We start from the raw sequence: 13,838 nt of genomic DNA, 5'->3' as shown, positions 1-13,838 counted from the left end.
GCAGAAGAAAGGAAGAGGGCTGAGGGAGAGCTGGGAAGGGGAGGAGACAATAAGGGCTACCTGAAATTGGAGAAGTCAATGTTCATACCGCTGGGGTGTAAACTGCCCAAACGGAATATGAGGTGCTGCTCCTCCAATTTCCGGTGGTGTTCACTCTGGCCATGGAGGAGGCCCAGGACAGAGAGGTCGGATTCGGAATGGGAGGGGAAGTTAAAGTGCTGAACCACCGGGAGATCAGGTTGGTTAATGCGGACCGAGCGGAGGTGTTCACTTTTGTCCACCTTCGATTTTCCAGCATCTACAATGTTCCTTCTTGAACATCCCAAGGGGATAGGACAAGGTAGATGAAGAGATGTTTCCATCAGTGGAAGAGTCTTGAACTGGGACCATCCAGCAGGGCCACACTCTCTACCCTCACCCCATGCTGGGAATATTGAATTGAATTTGGACTTGGAACACAGGCCAGATCTGAAACACACAGTGCTGGAGAAACTCAGCAGGTCAGGCAGAAGAAAGGAAGAGGGCTGAGGGAGAGCTGGGAAGGGGAGGAGACAATAAGGGCTACCTGAAATTGGAGAAGTCAATGTTCATACCGCTGGGGTGTAAACTGCCCAAACGGAATATGAGGTGCTGCTCCTCCAATTTCCGGTGGTGTTCACTCTGGCCATGGAGGAGGCCCAGGACAGAGAGGTCGGATTCGGAATGGGAGGGGAAGTTAAAGTGCTGAACCACCGGGAGATCAGGTTGGTTAATGCGGACCGAGCGGAGGTGTTCACTTTTGTCCACCTTCGATTTTCCAGCATCTACAATGTTCCTTCTTGAACATCCCAAGGGGATAGGACAAGGTAGATGAAGAGATGTTTCCATCAGTGGAAGAGTCTTGAACTGGGACCATCCAGCAGGGCCACACTCTCTACCCTCACCCCATGCTGGGAATATTGAATTGAATTTGGACTTGGAACACAGGCCAGATCTGAAACACACAGTGCTGGAGAAACTCAGCAGGTCAGGCAGCATCTGTAGAGGAAGGTGGACAGATCGCATTCTCGGTCAAGACCCTTCCTCACACTGGCAGAGGTGATTTTACACTGGGACTATATCGTCGGGTGTACGAGACCATGAGGGGCTTGGGCAAAGTGAACGCTCACAGTCTTTTCCCCAGGTAGAGAATTCTAAAACTAGACACAGGCTTAAGGTGAGAGGGGAGAAGTTTGAGAGGGAGCTCAGAGACAATCTTTTCACTTAGAGGGTAGTCCATATCTGGAACGAGCTGCCAGAGGGACTGCAGAAGCAGATACAATTAAAAGACATTTAGACACATATGTGTTTGGGTACGGTTTAGAAGGATATGGACCAAATGTAGTCAAATGGGACTAACACAAAATACCAACTTGGTCAGCATGGACAAGATGGGCCGAAGGGCCTATATCGGGTAGATACAGAGTCGCTTGCTCAGTGTAAAGAAAATCGAGAACCAGTGGACATGTTTTAGGTGAAAGATTTAATAGCAACCTGAGGGGCAACGTTTATACACAAAGGGTGGAGCTGGAACAAGCTGCCAGACTAGGACGTGGAGGAGGCAGACATTTAAGAAACATTTGGACAAGTGGGACTAGTGTAGATGGGACGTGTTGGTCGGCATGGGCAAGTTGGGCCGAAGGGCTTGTTTCCACACTGTATGACTCTAATGTAGATGGGCCATGTTGGGCTGAAGGGTCTGTTTCCACGGTGTCTGACGCCCTTGTAGATGAGCCATGTTGATCGGCATGGGCAAGTTGGGCCAAAGGGCCTGTTTACATGGTGCATGACTGTCCATAACTCTAGTCTGGTTGGGGCATGTTGGTCGGCATTGACAGGTTGGGCCAAAGGGCCTGTTTACATGGTGCATGACTCTCCATAACTCTGGTTGGGGCATGTTGGTCAGCATTGGCAGGTTGGGCCGAAGGGCCTGTTTCCATGTCCTATGACTCTCTATAACTCTAGTCTGGTTGGGCCTTGTTGGCCAGCATGGACAGGTCGGGCCGAAGGGCCTACAAGATGGAGCAGAGCTTGGAGGTGTGGCTGGCCTGCCCTCGGAGCCGGGCCCTGATCTTGGTGGAGTCGCGGCGCTGAAGGGAGGGTCGGGCGGGGAGAGGGAGCAGGTCGGGGCACTGCCTCCTCTGAGCCCGGTGCAACACGATGCGGTAGAGGCCAGTGACGGGGCTGCGCGGCCCCTTGCCCAGACTCTCCAGCATGTGTGCCTCGGTCACCCCCAGCCCGGTCAGCGCCCCCCTGGTCTCCTCCTGCTCCCTCCTCAGCCCCTGGCAGCCCCCGGCCAGGTGCCCCGGATCCAGGGGGAAGGGGTCGAGGGGGCGGCAGCAGTGGGCTCCCCGCATCCACTCGCTGTGGACCAGCTGCTGGAGGCTGCAGCGCTCGCTGGCCGCTGCCCGCAGCAGGGAGCGGATGAGGCGGCCGCAGGGTGCCGACAGGTGGGGCGGCTCCGGGTACACTCCCTCCAGGATGCTGCGCTTCAGCTTGGCCACAGTCTCCGCCCGGAACGGCATGCTCCCAGCCACCATGAAGTACAGCAGCACTCCCAGCGCCCAGATGTCCACCGCCGCCCCGGCGTAGCTCTCGTCCCGGAACAGCTCCGGCGCCGCGTACGGGGGAGAGCCGCAGAAAGTGCTGAGTGTCTGGTTGCGCCCGCACACCGTGCTGAAGCCAAAGTCGCCCACCTTCACCCGGCCCCCCAGCGCTATGAAGATGTTCTCCGCCTTCAGGTCTCGGTGCACCGTGCCCTTCTCATGCTGCAGGGGGGGGGGGGGGGGGGGGGGAGAGGGAGAGTGGGGGAGAGAGAGGGAGAGAGAGGGGAGTGAGAGAAAGGGGGGTGAGAGGGGGAGAGAGAGGGGGAGGAAGTAAGAAGGAGGGGGGAGAAAGTAGGAGGATGGGGCAGGGGAGAGAGAGGGGGAGAAATGGGGAGAGAGGGGGGAGAGGAGAGGGGGGAGGCAGGGGGGAGACAGGGGGAGAGAGAGCGGAGGGAGAGAGGAGGGGCAGGGGAGAGGGGGGGAAATGGGGAGAGAGGGGGGTGAGAGAGGGGGAGAGAGGGGGAGGGGGGGAGATGTAGGAGAGGGGGAAAAGGAGTGTGGGGGAGAGAGGGGTAGACAGTGTGGGCGAAAGTGAGGGGGGAGAGGGAGAGGCAGGGATAGAGGAAGAGAGGGAAGGAGGGAGGAAGAGAGTGGGAAAGGGAGTGGGTCGGAGGGAGAGTGAATAGGAGAGAGTGTGAAGGAGAAGGATAGCATGGGAGAGGGAGATGAGGAGGGGAAGTGTGGGGGGGGGGGCAAGGGGAGATGGAGAGGGGGAGGGATGGATAGGGTGAGAGAAGGAGAGGGAGAGTGTGGGAGAGAGTGAATGGGGAAGGGAGGAAGAGGGAAAGTGGGAGGGAGAACAAGAGAGGGAGAGGGAGGGAGAATGAGAGAGAAAGAGGAGGGAGAGGTAGAGAGAGTGAGGGTGAGGTAGCCCAGCAGTCAAAGATCCAACACACCCCTCCCTCCTCGCTCCCCTACCCTACCCTCCCTGGGCGTGCAGCTGGTAGACCCATTAGGACAGGTTCCGAGGGATCTGGGCCACACACAGGCAGGTGGGACTAGTGTAGATGGGGCATGTCGGTCGGTGTAGGCAAAGTTGGGCTGAAGGGCCTGTTTCCACGCTGTATCACTCCATGACCAGGGTTCGATACTAACCTCGGGTACCGTCTGTGTGGAGTTTGCACGTTCTCCCTGTGACCGCGTGGGTTTTACCCCCGGGTGCCCCGGTTTCCTCCCACGTCCCAAAGACGCGCGGGTCTGTAGGATAACTGGCCCTCTGTAAGTTGCCCCCCTCGTGTGCAGGGGGTGGCAGAATCTCGGGGGCAAATTGATATCAACGCGAAGGGAACACAATTGGCTTGGATTGGTGTAAGGGTTGACGTAAGTGGGTGGTTGGTGGGTCCCGGCGAGCCGCGGCGGTTCACGGGACGACCCGAATGGAGGCGGCGGCTGCAACGGGCCAGCATGGACCTGGGGCCGAGTGGCCTGTCACCACGCTGCAAACCCTCGCTCTTTTTAAAACTCCTGCACAGAACGACGATCGACCCCATGAACTTGGGACTGAGCAACTGACGAAAAGACAAAAACATGGAAACAAGACCTCCGGCCTACCGAGACCGCGCCGCCAATCAACGCGAGAGGAAACCCAACATAGTCACGGGGGAGAACGTGCAAACTCCACACAGACAGCAGTCGCGGCTCTACCAGCTGCGTTGCTGTGCCGCCCCCTATCGTGCCTGCCTCTACCGCCTCCACTGGCAGCGCTGTTCCACCTACCAACCTCCGGGTAACAAAAAACAACCTGTCCCGCTCATCCCCTTTAAACTTTGTCCCTCTCACTATATGCCCTCTAGTTTGTGACATTTCCACCCAGGGGAAAAGGTTTTCCTTGTTCATCAGTCTATGAAAGAAAACATTCAGGTACAGCAGGCAGTGAAGAAAGTGAATGGCATGTTGGCCTTTATAACAAGAGGAATCGAATATAGGAGCAAAGAGGTCCTTCTGCAGTTGTACAGAGCTCTAGTGAGACCACACCTGGAGTATTGTGTGCAGTTGTGGTCCCCTAATTTGAGGAAGGACATTCTTGCTATTGAGGGAGTGCAGTGTAGGTTTACACGGTTAATTCCCGGGATGGCGGGACTGTCATATGCTGAGAGAATGGAGCAGCTGGGCTTGTACACTCTGGAGTTTAGAAGGATGAGAGGCATTCTTATTGAAACATGTAACATTATTAAGGGTTTGGGCTCGCTAGAGGCAGGAAACATGTTCCCGATGTTGGGGGAGTCCAGAACCAGGGGCCGCAGTTTAAGAATAAGGGGTAAGCCATTTAGAACGGAGACGAGGAAACACTTTTTCTCACAGAGAGTTGTGAGTCTGTGGAATTCTCTGCCTCAGAGGGCGGTGGAGGCCGGTTCTCTGGATACTTTCAATAGAGAACCGGATAGGGCTCTTAAAGATAGTGGAGTCAGGGGATATGGGGAGAAGGCAGGAGCGGGGTACTGATTGTGGATGATCAGGCATGATCATATTGAATGGCGGTGCTGGCTCGAAGGGCTGAATGGCCAATTCCTGCACCTAATGTCTATTGACTGTCTACCTTATCAGCAATGGTTTAGGTCTACGTTTATTATTGTCTCTGGAACTGATGCGCTACAATGCTGAGAACTATATTCTGCACTCTGTATCTTCCCCTTTGCTCCACCTATTGTACTGGAGTTTGGCTTGATCTAGATTTATGTGTAGGATTATCGGATACGTTTGGATAGCGTGCAAAACAAAGCTTATCAGCGATTGTACCGAGATACAGGGAAAAACTTTCTATCCAAATAAATCAGATAATACTACACATAAATACAATCAAGACAAGCTCACATACAGCAGGTAGAGCAAAGAGGAAGATACAGAGTGCAGAATATACTCAGCATTGTAACGCATCAGTTCCAGAGACCTAGAAACATAGAAAATATAGAAAAATAGGTGCAGGAGTAGGCCATTCAGCCCTTCGAGCCAGCTCTGCCATTCATTATGATCATGGTTGATCATCTAAAATCAGTACTTCATTCTTGCTTTTCCCCCCATATCCCTTGATTCCTTTAGTCCTAAGAGCTAAATCTAATTCACTTGAAAACACCCAGTGAATTGGCCTCCACTGCCTTATGAGGCAGAGAATTACACAGATTCACAACTCTCTGGATGAAAATGTTTTTCCTCATCTCAGTCCTAAATGGCCTACCCCTTATTCGTAAACTGTGACCCCTGGTTCTGGACTCCCCCAACATCGGGAACATTTTTCCTGCATCTATCCTTCCAGTCCTTTAAGAATTTTATATGTTTCTATAAGATCCTCTCTCATCCTTCTAAATTCCAGTGAATACAAGCCCAGTCGACCCATTCTTTCATCATATGACAGTCCCGCCATCCTGAGAATTAACCTGGTGAACCTACGCTGCACTCCCTCAATAGAAAGATTGTCCTTCCTCAAATTAGGAGACCAAAATTGCACACAATACTCCAGGTGCGGTCTCACCACGGCCCTGTGCAACCCTTCTGGGTCTCGACCCGAAACGTCACCTATTCCTTCGCTCCATAGATGCTGCCTCTCCCGCTGTGTTTCTCCAGCATTTCTGTCTACCTTTTGTAATAACTGGGGTCCCAGCACCGAGCCTTGTGGCACCCCACTAGTCACTGCCTGCCATTCTGAAAAGGACCCGTTAATTCCTACTCTTTGCTTCCTGTCTGTCAACCAGTTCTCTATCCATGTCAATATTCTACCCCCAATACCATGTGCTCTAATTTTGCACACTAATCTCTAGTGTAGGACCTTGTCAAAGGCTTTTTGAAAGTCCAGATACACCACATCCACTGGCTCTCCCTTATCCATTCTACTTGTTACATCCTCAAAAAATTCCAGAAGATCAGTCAAGCATGATTTCCCCTTCATAAATCCATGCTGACTTTGACCGATCCTGTCACTGCTTCCAAATGTGCTGCTATAACATCTTTAATAATCGACTCAAGCATCTTCCCCACTACCGATGTCAGGCTAACTGGTTTAGAATTCCCCGTTTTCTCTCTCCCTCCATTCTTAAAAAGTGGAGTTACATTGGCTAACCTCCAGTCCACAGGAACTGAACCAGAGTCGAGAGAACATTGGAAAATGATCACCAATGCATCCACGATTTCCAGGGCCACCTCCTTGAGTACTCTGGGATGCAGACCATCAGGCCCAACGTCCAATGTCCACAATGAGGTAGAGGTGAATCGGACAGCACCCTAGCTTATGGAAGGACCGTTCAGAAGCCTGATAACAGAGGGGAAGAAGCTGTTCCTGAGTCTGGTGGTGCGCGCTTTCAAGCTTCTGTACCTTCTGCCGGATGGGAGCGGGGAGAAGAAGGAATGACCGGGGTGGGACAGGGACATGTCTTTGATTATGTTGGCTGCTTTCCCAAGGCAGCGTGAAGTGTAGATGGAGGCGATGGTGGGGAGTGTGGTCTGTGTGATGGACTGGGCTACATCTACAATGGTGGGGAATGTGGTCTGTGTGATGGACTGGGCTACATCTACAATGGTGGGGAGTGTGGTCTGTGTGATGGACTGGGCTACATCTACAATGGTGGGGGGTCTGGTCTGTGTGAAGGACTGGAGAGGTGATGGCAGTCGTGCCGATCTCCCACACTATCCACCACGACGTTTAAGAAAGGTACACAGGTAGTTTCATTAGTTCTTAAGTCATAGGAGGTGAATTCGGCCATTCGGCCCATCAAGTCTACTCCGCCATTCAATCATGGCTGATCTATCTTTCCCTCTCAACCCCATTCTCCTGCCTTTTCCCCATAACCCTGACACCCACACTAATCACGAACCTGTCAATGTTTTAAAAATATCCATCGACCTGGCCTACGCAGCCTTCTGTGGCAATGAATCCCACAGATTCATCACCCCCTGGCTAAAGGAATTCCTCCTCATCGACATTCTAATGTACATCCTTTTATTCCGTGGCTGTGCCCTCTAGTCCTAGACTCTCCCACTAGTGGAAACATCCTTTCCACATCCACATCTAGGCCTTTCACTATTCGGTCAATTTCAATGAGGTGTCCCCTCATCCTTCTAAACTCCAGGCCCAGAGCCGTCAAGGTTTGGAGGGAAGTGGGCCAAACGTAGGCAGGTGGGACTAGTACAGATGGGGTTGGTGTGGAGCAGATGGCCTGAAGGGCCAGTTTGCCTGCTGAATGACTAGACTGCTCCGGAGTTGGTAGGATAGGGCGGCAGCGGTGGCCTTACAGTGCCAGAGACCCGGGTTCCATTCTGACCACGGGTGCTGTCTGTACGGAGTTTGCACGTTCTCCACATGTGGGTTTTCCCTGGGTGCTCCGGTTTCCTCCCACGCTCCAAAGACGTACCTACAGATTTGTAGGTTAGCTGGCTTTGGTAAAAATTGTAAATTGTCCCCAGAGTGTAGGGTGGTGCTAGCTGGTCGAAGGGCCGGTTTCCGCGCTGTATCTCTGAAACAAACCCGAAACTAAAGACGAGGGGAGGCTCACCATGTGTTTGACGGCAGACACTATCTGGGCGAAGATGTCCTTGGCCTCATCCTCCTGCAGCCTGCCCTCGGCACTGATCCTGGTGAAGAGCTCTCCCCCACCCGCATACTCCATCACCAGGTGCAGCCGGGACAGCGTCTCGATCACCTCGTACAGCCTGATGATGTTGGGGTGGTGCAGTCGCTCCATGCTGGCTATCTCCCGCGACAGCAGGCGCTGCGTCTTCTGGTCCAGCTTGGTCTTGTCCAGGATCTTGATGGCCACTTTCTCTGAGGCAGAGGACGGGGAAGAATTAGTTCATCGTCACGGGCACCGAGGTATAGCGACAAGCTTCCTGCCGGGTGCTAACCAGTCGGCGGAAAGACTGTACATGATCACAACCGAGCCGCCCAAGTCCAAGTTCAAGGTCGCCAAAACTTAACGGCCAACTAAGGTACGGTGAAATTTGAGTTGACAGTGTGCAGATACGGGATAAAGGGAGTAACGTTAAGCAGGAAAGGGGCGGAGAAGATGTTGCCAGGACTCGAGGGCCTGAGCTACAGGGAGAGATTGAGCAGGCTGGGACTCTATTCCTTGGAGCGCAGGAGGATGAGGGGTGATCTTATAGAGGTGTACAAGATCATGAGAGAAATATAGTATAAATGCCAGGATCTGTTACCCAGAGTAGTTTAGTTTATAATTTAGCTTAGTTTTAATTTATAGTTTCGTTTTTTAGTTTAGATACTGAGTTTAGTTTAGTTGTATAGGGCTCTGGTGAGGCCATATCTGGCGTATTGTGTACAGTTTTGGTCTCCTAAGTTGAGGAAGGACATCCTTGTGATTGAGGCAGTGCAGCGTAGGTTCACGAGATTGATCCCTGGGATGGCGGGACTATCATATGAGGAAAGATTGAAAAGACTAGACATAGAAAATAGGTGCAGGAGGAGGCCATTCGGCCCTTCGAGCCAGCACCGCCATTCATTGTGATCATCCACATTCAGTATCCCGTTCCTGCCTTCTCCCCATATCAGCTGTCTCTGCTATCTTTAAGAGCCCTATCTAGCTCTCTCTTGAAAGTATCCAGAGAACCAGCCTCCACCGCCCTCTGAGGCAGAGAATTCCACAGACTCACCACTCTCTGTGAGAAAAAGTGTTTCCTCGTCTCCGTTCTAAATGGCTTACCCCTTATTCTTAAACTGTGGCCCCTGGTTCTGGACTCCCCCAACATCGGGAACATGTTTCCCGCCTCCAGGTTGTCCAACCCCTTAACATAAGATTGTATAATATAAATGTTTCAATGAGATTACCTCTCATCCTTCTAAACTCCAGAGTGTGCAAGCCCAGCCACTCCATTCTCTCAGCATATGACAGTCCCGCCATCCCGGGAATTAACCTTGTAAACCTACGCTGCACTCCCTCAATAGCAAGAATGGAACAATTTAACAATTTTCCCAAAGCCAATTGATCATGGCTGATCGTCCCCAATCAATAACCCATAGAAACATATGACTAGGCTTGTATTCACTGGAGTTTAGAAGGATGGAGCGGGGATCTTATAGAAACATATAAAATTATAAAAGGACTGGACAAGCTAGATGCAGGAAAAATGTTCCCAATGTTGGGCGAGTCCAGAACCAGGGGCCGCAGTCTTAGAATAAAAGGGAGGCGATTTAAGACTGAGGTGAGAAAAAACTTTTTCACCCAGAGAGTTGTGAATTTGTGGAATTCCCTGCCACAGAGGGCAGTGGAGGCCAAATCACTGGATGGATTTAAGAGAGAGTTAGATAGAGCTCTAGGGGCTAGTGGAATAAAGAGATATGGGGAGAAGGCAGGCACGGGTTATTGATTAGGGACGATCAGCCATGATCACAATGAATGGCGGTACTGGCTCGAAGGGCCGAATGGCCTCCTCCTGCACCTATTTTCTATGTTTCTATTATTTATAATTTAGGTTTGTTTAGAGTTTAGTTTCATTTATAATTTAATTTAGGTTAGTGATCTTTACTTTATGGTTTATTTTAGTTTAGTTTATAGTTTAGTTCAGAGCTTAGTTTCGTTTAGCTCAGTTTGCAGTGTAATTCACTTTAGTACCACATGTACGGTGGCATTTGGACAAGGCGAGGGGAAGTGCGGAGGGAGAGGGGCAAGTGCACAGGCAGGGGTGGACGAGGATGAGGGGGACCTCATTGAAACGTGCAGAATAGTGAAAGGCCTGGATAGAGTGGATGGGGAGAGGATGGTGTCACTAGTGGGAGAGTCTAGGATTAGAGCTCATAGGCTCAGAATTAAAGAACGTTCTTTTAGGAAGGAGATGAGAGATTTCTTTAGTCCGTGGGTGGTGAATCTGTGGAATTCTTTGCCACAGAATGCTGTGGAGGCCATCAGTGGATATTGTTAAGGCAGAGATTTAGCTGATCTCCTGGTTGCTCAGCACTTCAACCCCCTCCCATTCCCAATCCGACCTTTCTGTCCTGGGCCTCCTCCATTGTCAGAGCGAGGTCCAGCGCAAATTGGAGGAACAGCACCTCTTATTTTGCTTGGGTAGTTTACACCTCAGTGGTATGAACATTGACATCTCTAACTTCAGATAGCCCTTGCTTTCCCTCTCTCTCCATCCCCTCCCCCTTCCCAGTTCTCCCACCAGTCTTACTGTCTCCGACTACATTCTATCTCTGTCCCACCCCCTCCCCTGACATCAGTCTGAAGAAGGGTCTCGACCCGAAACGTCGCCCATTCCTTCTCTCCAAAGATACTGCCTGTCCCGCTGAGTTACTCCAGCTTGTTGAGTCTATTTTCGATTTAAACCAGCATCTGCAGTTCCTTCTTACACAGATAGATTCTTGATTAGTACGGGTGTCAGAGGTTATGGGGAAGGTAGATGAATGGGGATAGATCAGCCACGATTGAATGGCGGAGTAGACCTGATCGGCCGAATGGCCTAATTCTACTATCACATGATCAGCGCCCCAGTCCTTTCGGAAACAGACCTGTTTTGACCCACTGAGTCCGCGCCGACCATCGATCATCCCGTACACTAGTTCTATCCCACACACTAGGGATCATTTCCAGAAGCCAATTAACCTGCAACCACGCACGTCTTCGGAGCGTGGGAGGAAACCGGAGCACCCGGAGACAACCCACGTGGTCACGGGGAGAAGGTGCAAACTCGGTACAGACAGCACCTATTGTCAGGATCGAACCAGGATCCCTGGCGCTGTGAGGCAGCAGCTCTACCCGCTGCCCTACCGTGTTGGGAAAGGGGTGGCTTCTACATGGACCTGGGACAAGGTGAGGGGCGGGTTGGTCCAGTTTCATGTTTATAACAGTGATCGGAGCAGAATTAGGCCATTCGGCCCATCAGGCGTACTCCGCCATTCAATCATTGCTGATCTATCTCTCCCTCCCTCAGATCTGGGTTTCTGCGCATCCCTCTGCAATTGGATCCTCGACTTCCTCATTCAAAGACCACAGTCTGTTCGTATTGGTGGAAATGTGTGAGCCTCGATAACAATCAGCACGAGAGCACCTCAAGACTGCGTGCTCAGCCCCCTGCTGTACTCACTCTATACTCATGACTGCGTAGCCGGTCATAGTGCGAACTCCATCATCAAGTTCGCTGACGACACCACTGTTTTGGGACGTATCACTGATAAGGACGAGTCAGAGTATAGAAGAGAGATCAACCAACTGACCAAATGGTGCCAGCACAATAACCTGGCTCTCAACACCAGCAAAACCAAGGAACTGATTGTGGACTTTGGAAGGGGTAGGATGGGGACCCACAGTCCCGTTTATATCAACGGGTCGATGGTGGAAAGTGTCAAGAGCTTCAAATTCCTGGGCGTGCACATCTCTGAAGATCTCACCTGGTCCGAGAACACTGATGACAATTATAAAGAAAGCACATCAGCGCCTCTACTTCCTGAGAAGATTAGGGAGAGTCGGTTTGTCAAGGAGGACTCTCTCTAACAGGTGCACAATAGAGAGCATGCTGACCGGTTGCATCGTGGCTTGGTTCGGCAGCTTGAACGCCCAGGAGCAGAAAAGACTGCAAAAAGTAGTAAACACTGCCCAGTTCATCATCAGCTCTGACCTCCCTACCATCGAGGGGATTTATCGCAGTCGCTGCCTCAAAAAAGCTGGCAGCATCATCAAAGACCCACACCATCCTGGCCACAAACTCATCTCCCCGCTACCTTCAGGTAGAAGGTACAGGAGCCTGAAGACTGCAACAACCAGGTTCAGGAATAGCTACTTCCCCACCCATCAGGCTATTAAACTCCTCAAACAAAATTCTGAACATTAATAGCCCATTATCTGTTTATTTGCACTTTATCAGTTTATTTATTCATGTGTGTATATATTTATATAATGATATATGGACACACTGATCTGTTCTGTATTCATGCCTACTATGTTCTGTTGTGCTGAAGCAAAGCAAGAATTTCATTGTCCTGTGTGGGACACATGACAATAAACTCTCTTGACTTGACTGGACTCCTAACCCCATTCTCCTGCCTTATCCCCATAACCCCTGACACCCGTACTAATCAAGAATCTATCTCTGCCTTAAAAAATATCCATTGATGGCTTCCACAGCCTTTCTGTGACCTATGCCCTCCGCCCCACTACCACCGCTCCCCCCCCCCCCCCCCCCCCCCCGCCAGCCCCAGGCTACCTCTGGTCAGCGAGTGAACGGCCAGCTTGACCTGCGAGAAGTTTCCGGCTCCGATCTGCCCCCTCAGCCGGTAGAAGCCGATCCTCTTGCCCAGCGTCACCTCCCTCACGGTGGGCTCATCATGCGACAGCTGGTGGGTGAGTCTCTCCAGCGGGGTGAGCCTCCGCCGCTGCCCTCCCACCACTCCCCCCTCCCCCTGCCTCCTGGCCCCCTCCTCCTCCCCTCCCTCTGCTGCCTCCGCCTCCTCCTGCGGCCGCCCTCCTCCTGCTCCTCCTCCGTCCTCGCCGCCCGGGTTGCGGCCCCAGCCGGCGTAGCTCTGGCTCACCACGGCCGCGCCCAGCGCGTAGACCGCCGTCATCGCCCTCCCCGCCTCGCTCACCACCTGCTCCCCATCGTCCGGCTGGGGGGAGGGGAGGGTGGGAGGGGGTCTGGGTTTGAATCCCAGCTCACAATGTTTCGAGGGCTAGGGGAGGGGGGGGGGTCCTTGCAGCGTTGAGAATCCTCTCCACCAACGGCTAATTCGGGAGACAGAACGAGGAGCAGTCTCAACGTTGGCGATCCAACTCTTCGGGGAGCACCTGCGGGATCTTGCTGTGCCGGCTCTTTCTTGACCTTCGGACGGGGTGTTGACCAGTCCTCCTGTCCAGCTGGCCGGGGTCTCCAACACCTCCTGAGTTGGGGAGAAGGAGGAGAAGATGGGACGGGACCCGCTGACCAAGGTCCAGGGATGGAGTGAGGGACAGGTCTTGAATTCACAGATGTGGGGAGACGAGAGGAGGGGAAGGAGTGCTGGTGGTCTCTCTCTCTCTCTCTCTCTCTCTCTCACACACACACTCTCTCTCCCTCTCTCTCACACTCTTTCTCTTTCTCTCACTCTCTCTCTCACTCCATCTCTCCCTCTCTCTCACACTCTGTCTCTCTTTCTCTCTCTCTTTCTTTCACTCTCTCTCTCACTCCATCTCTCCCTCTCTCTCACACACTGTTTCTCTTTCTCTCTCACTCAGCCCTCTCTTTCACACTCGGTCTGTCTCTTTCTCTCTCTGTCTCTCTCTCTCTCTTTCTCTCTCACTCTCTCTC

General features: G+C 52.2%; 1 protein-coding gene across 1 annotated transcript; it reads right to left on the bottom strand.

Moving 5' to 3' along the window:
- Positions 1–1,783: 1,783 nt before the first annotated feature.
- Positions 1,784–13,627, bottom strand: nim1k (NIM1 serine/threonine protein kinase). Its single transcript, XM_033018470.1, has 3 exons — positions 12,762–13,627; positions 8,105–8,373; positions 1,784–2,786 (listed from the first exon to the last, which is right to left on the bottom strand). Exons 1-3 carry the CDS (start codon positions 13,117–13,119, stop codon positions 2,031–2,033), a joined length of 1,383 nt encoding a protein of 460 aa, XP_032874361.1. The 5' UTR covers positions 13,120–13,627; the 3' UTR covers positions 1,784–2,030.
- Between the last annotated feature and the right edge of the window lie 211 nt (positions 13,628–13,838).

This window comes from Amblyraja radiata, chromosome 3 (genome assembly GCF_010909765.2).
Source record: "Amblyraja radiata isolate CabotCenter1 chromosome 3, sAmbRad1.1.pri, whole genome shotgun sequence".
Lineage (NCBI taxonomy): Eukaryota > Metazoa > Chordata > Chondrichthyes > Rajiformes > Rajidae > Amblyraja > Amblyraja radiata.
The sequence above is the reverse complement of the archived record's forward strand: the minus strand, read 5'-3'. Positions and strand labels throughout refer to the sequence as shown.

Excerpts from the sequence above, each read along its gene's own strand:
- nim1k (XM_033018470.1), bottom strand. The coding sequence starts at position 13,119 with ATGACGGCGGTCTACGCGCTGGGCGCGGCCGTGGTGAGCCAGAGCTAC. Across the intron at positions 8,374-12,761 it reads CGTTCACTCGCTGACCAGAG|AGAAAGTGGCCATCAAGATC; the intron begins GTAGCCTGGGGC and ends CCTCTGCCTCAG. Across the intron at positions 2,787-8,104 it reads TGTCTGCCGTCAAACACATG|CATGAGAAGGGCACGGTGCA; the intron begins GTGAGCCTCCCC and ends CCCCCCCTGCAG.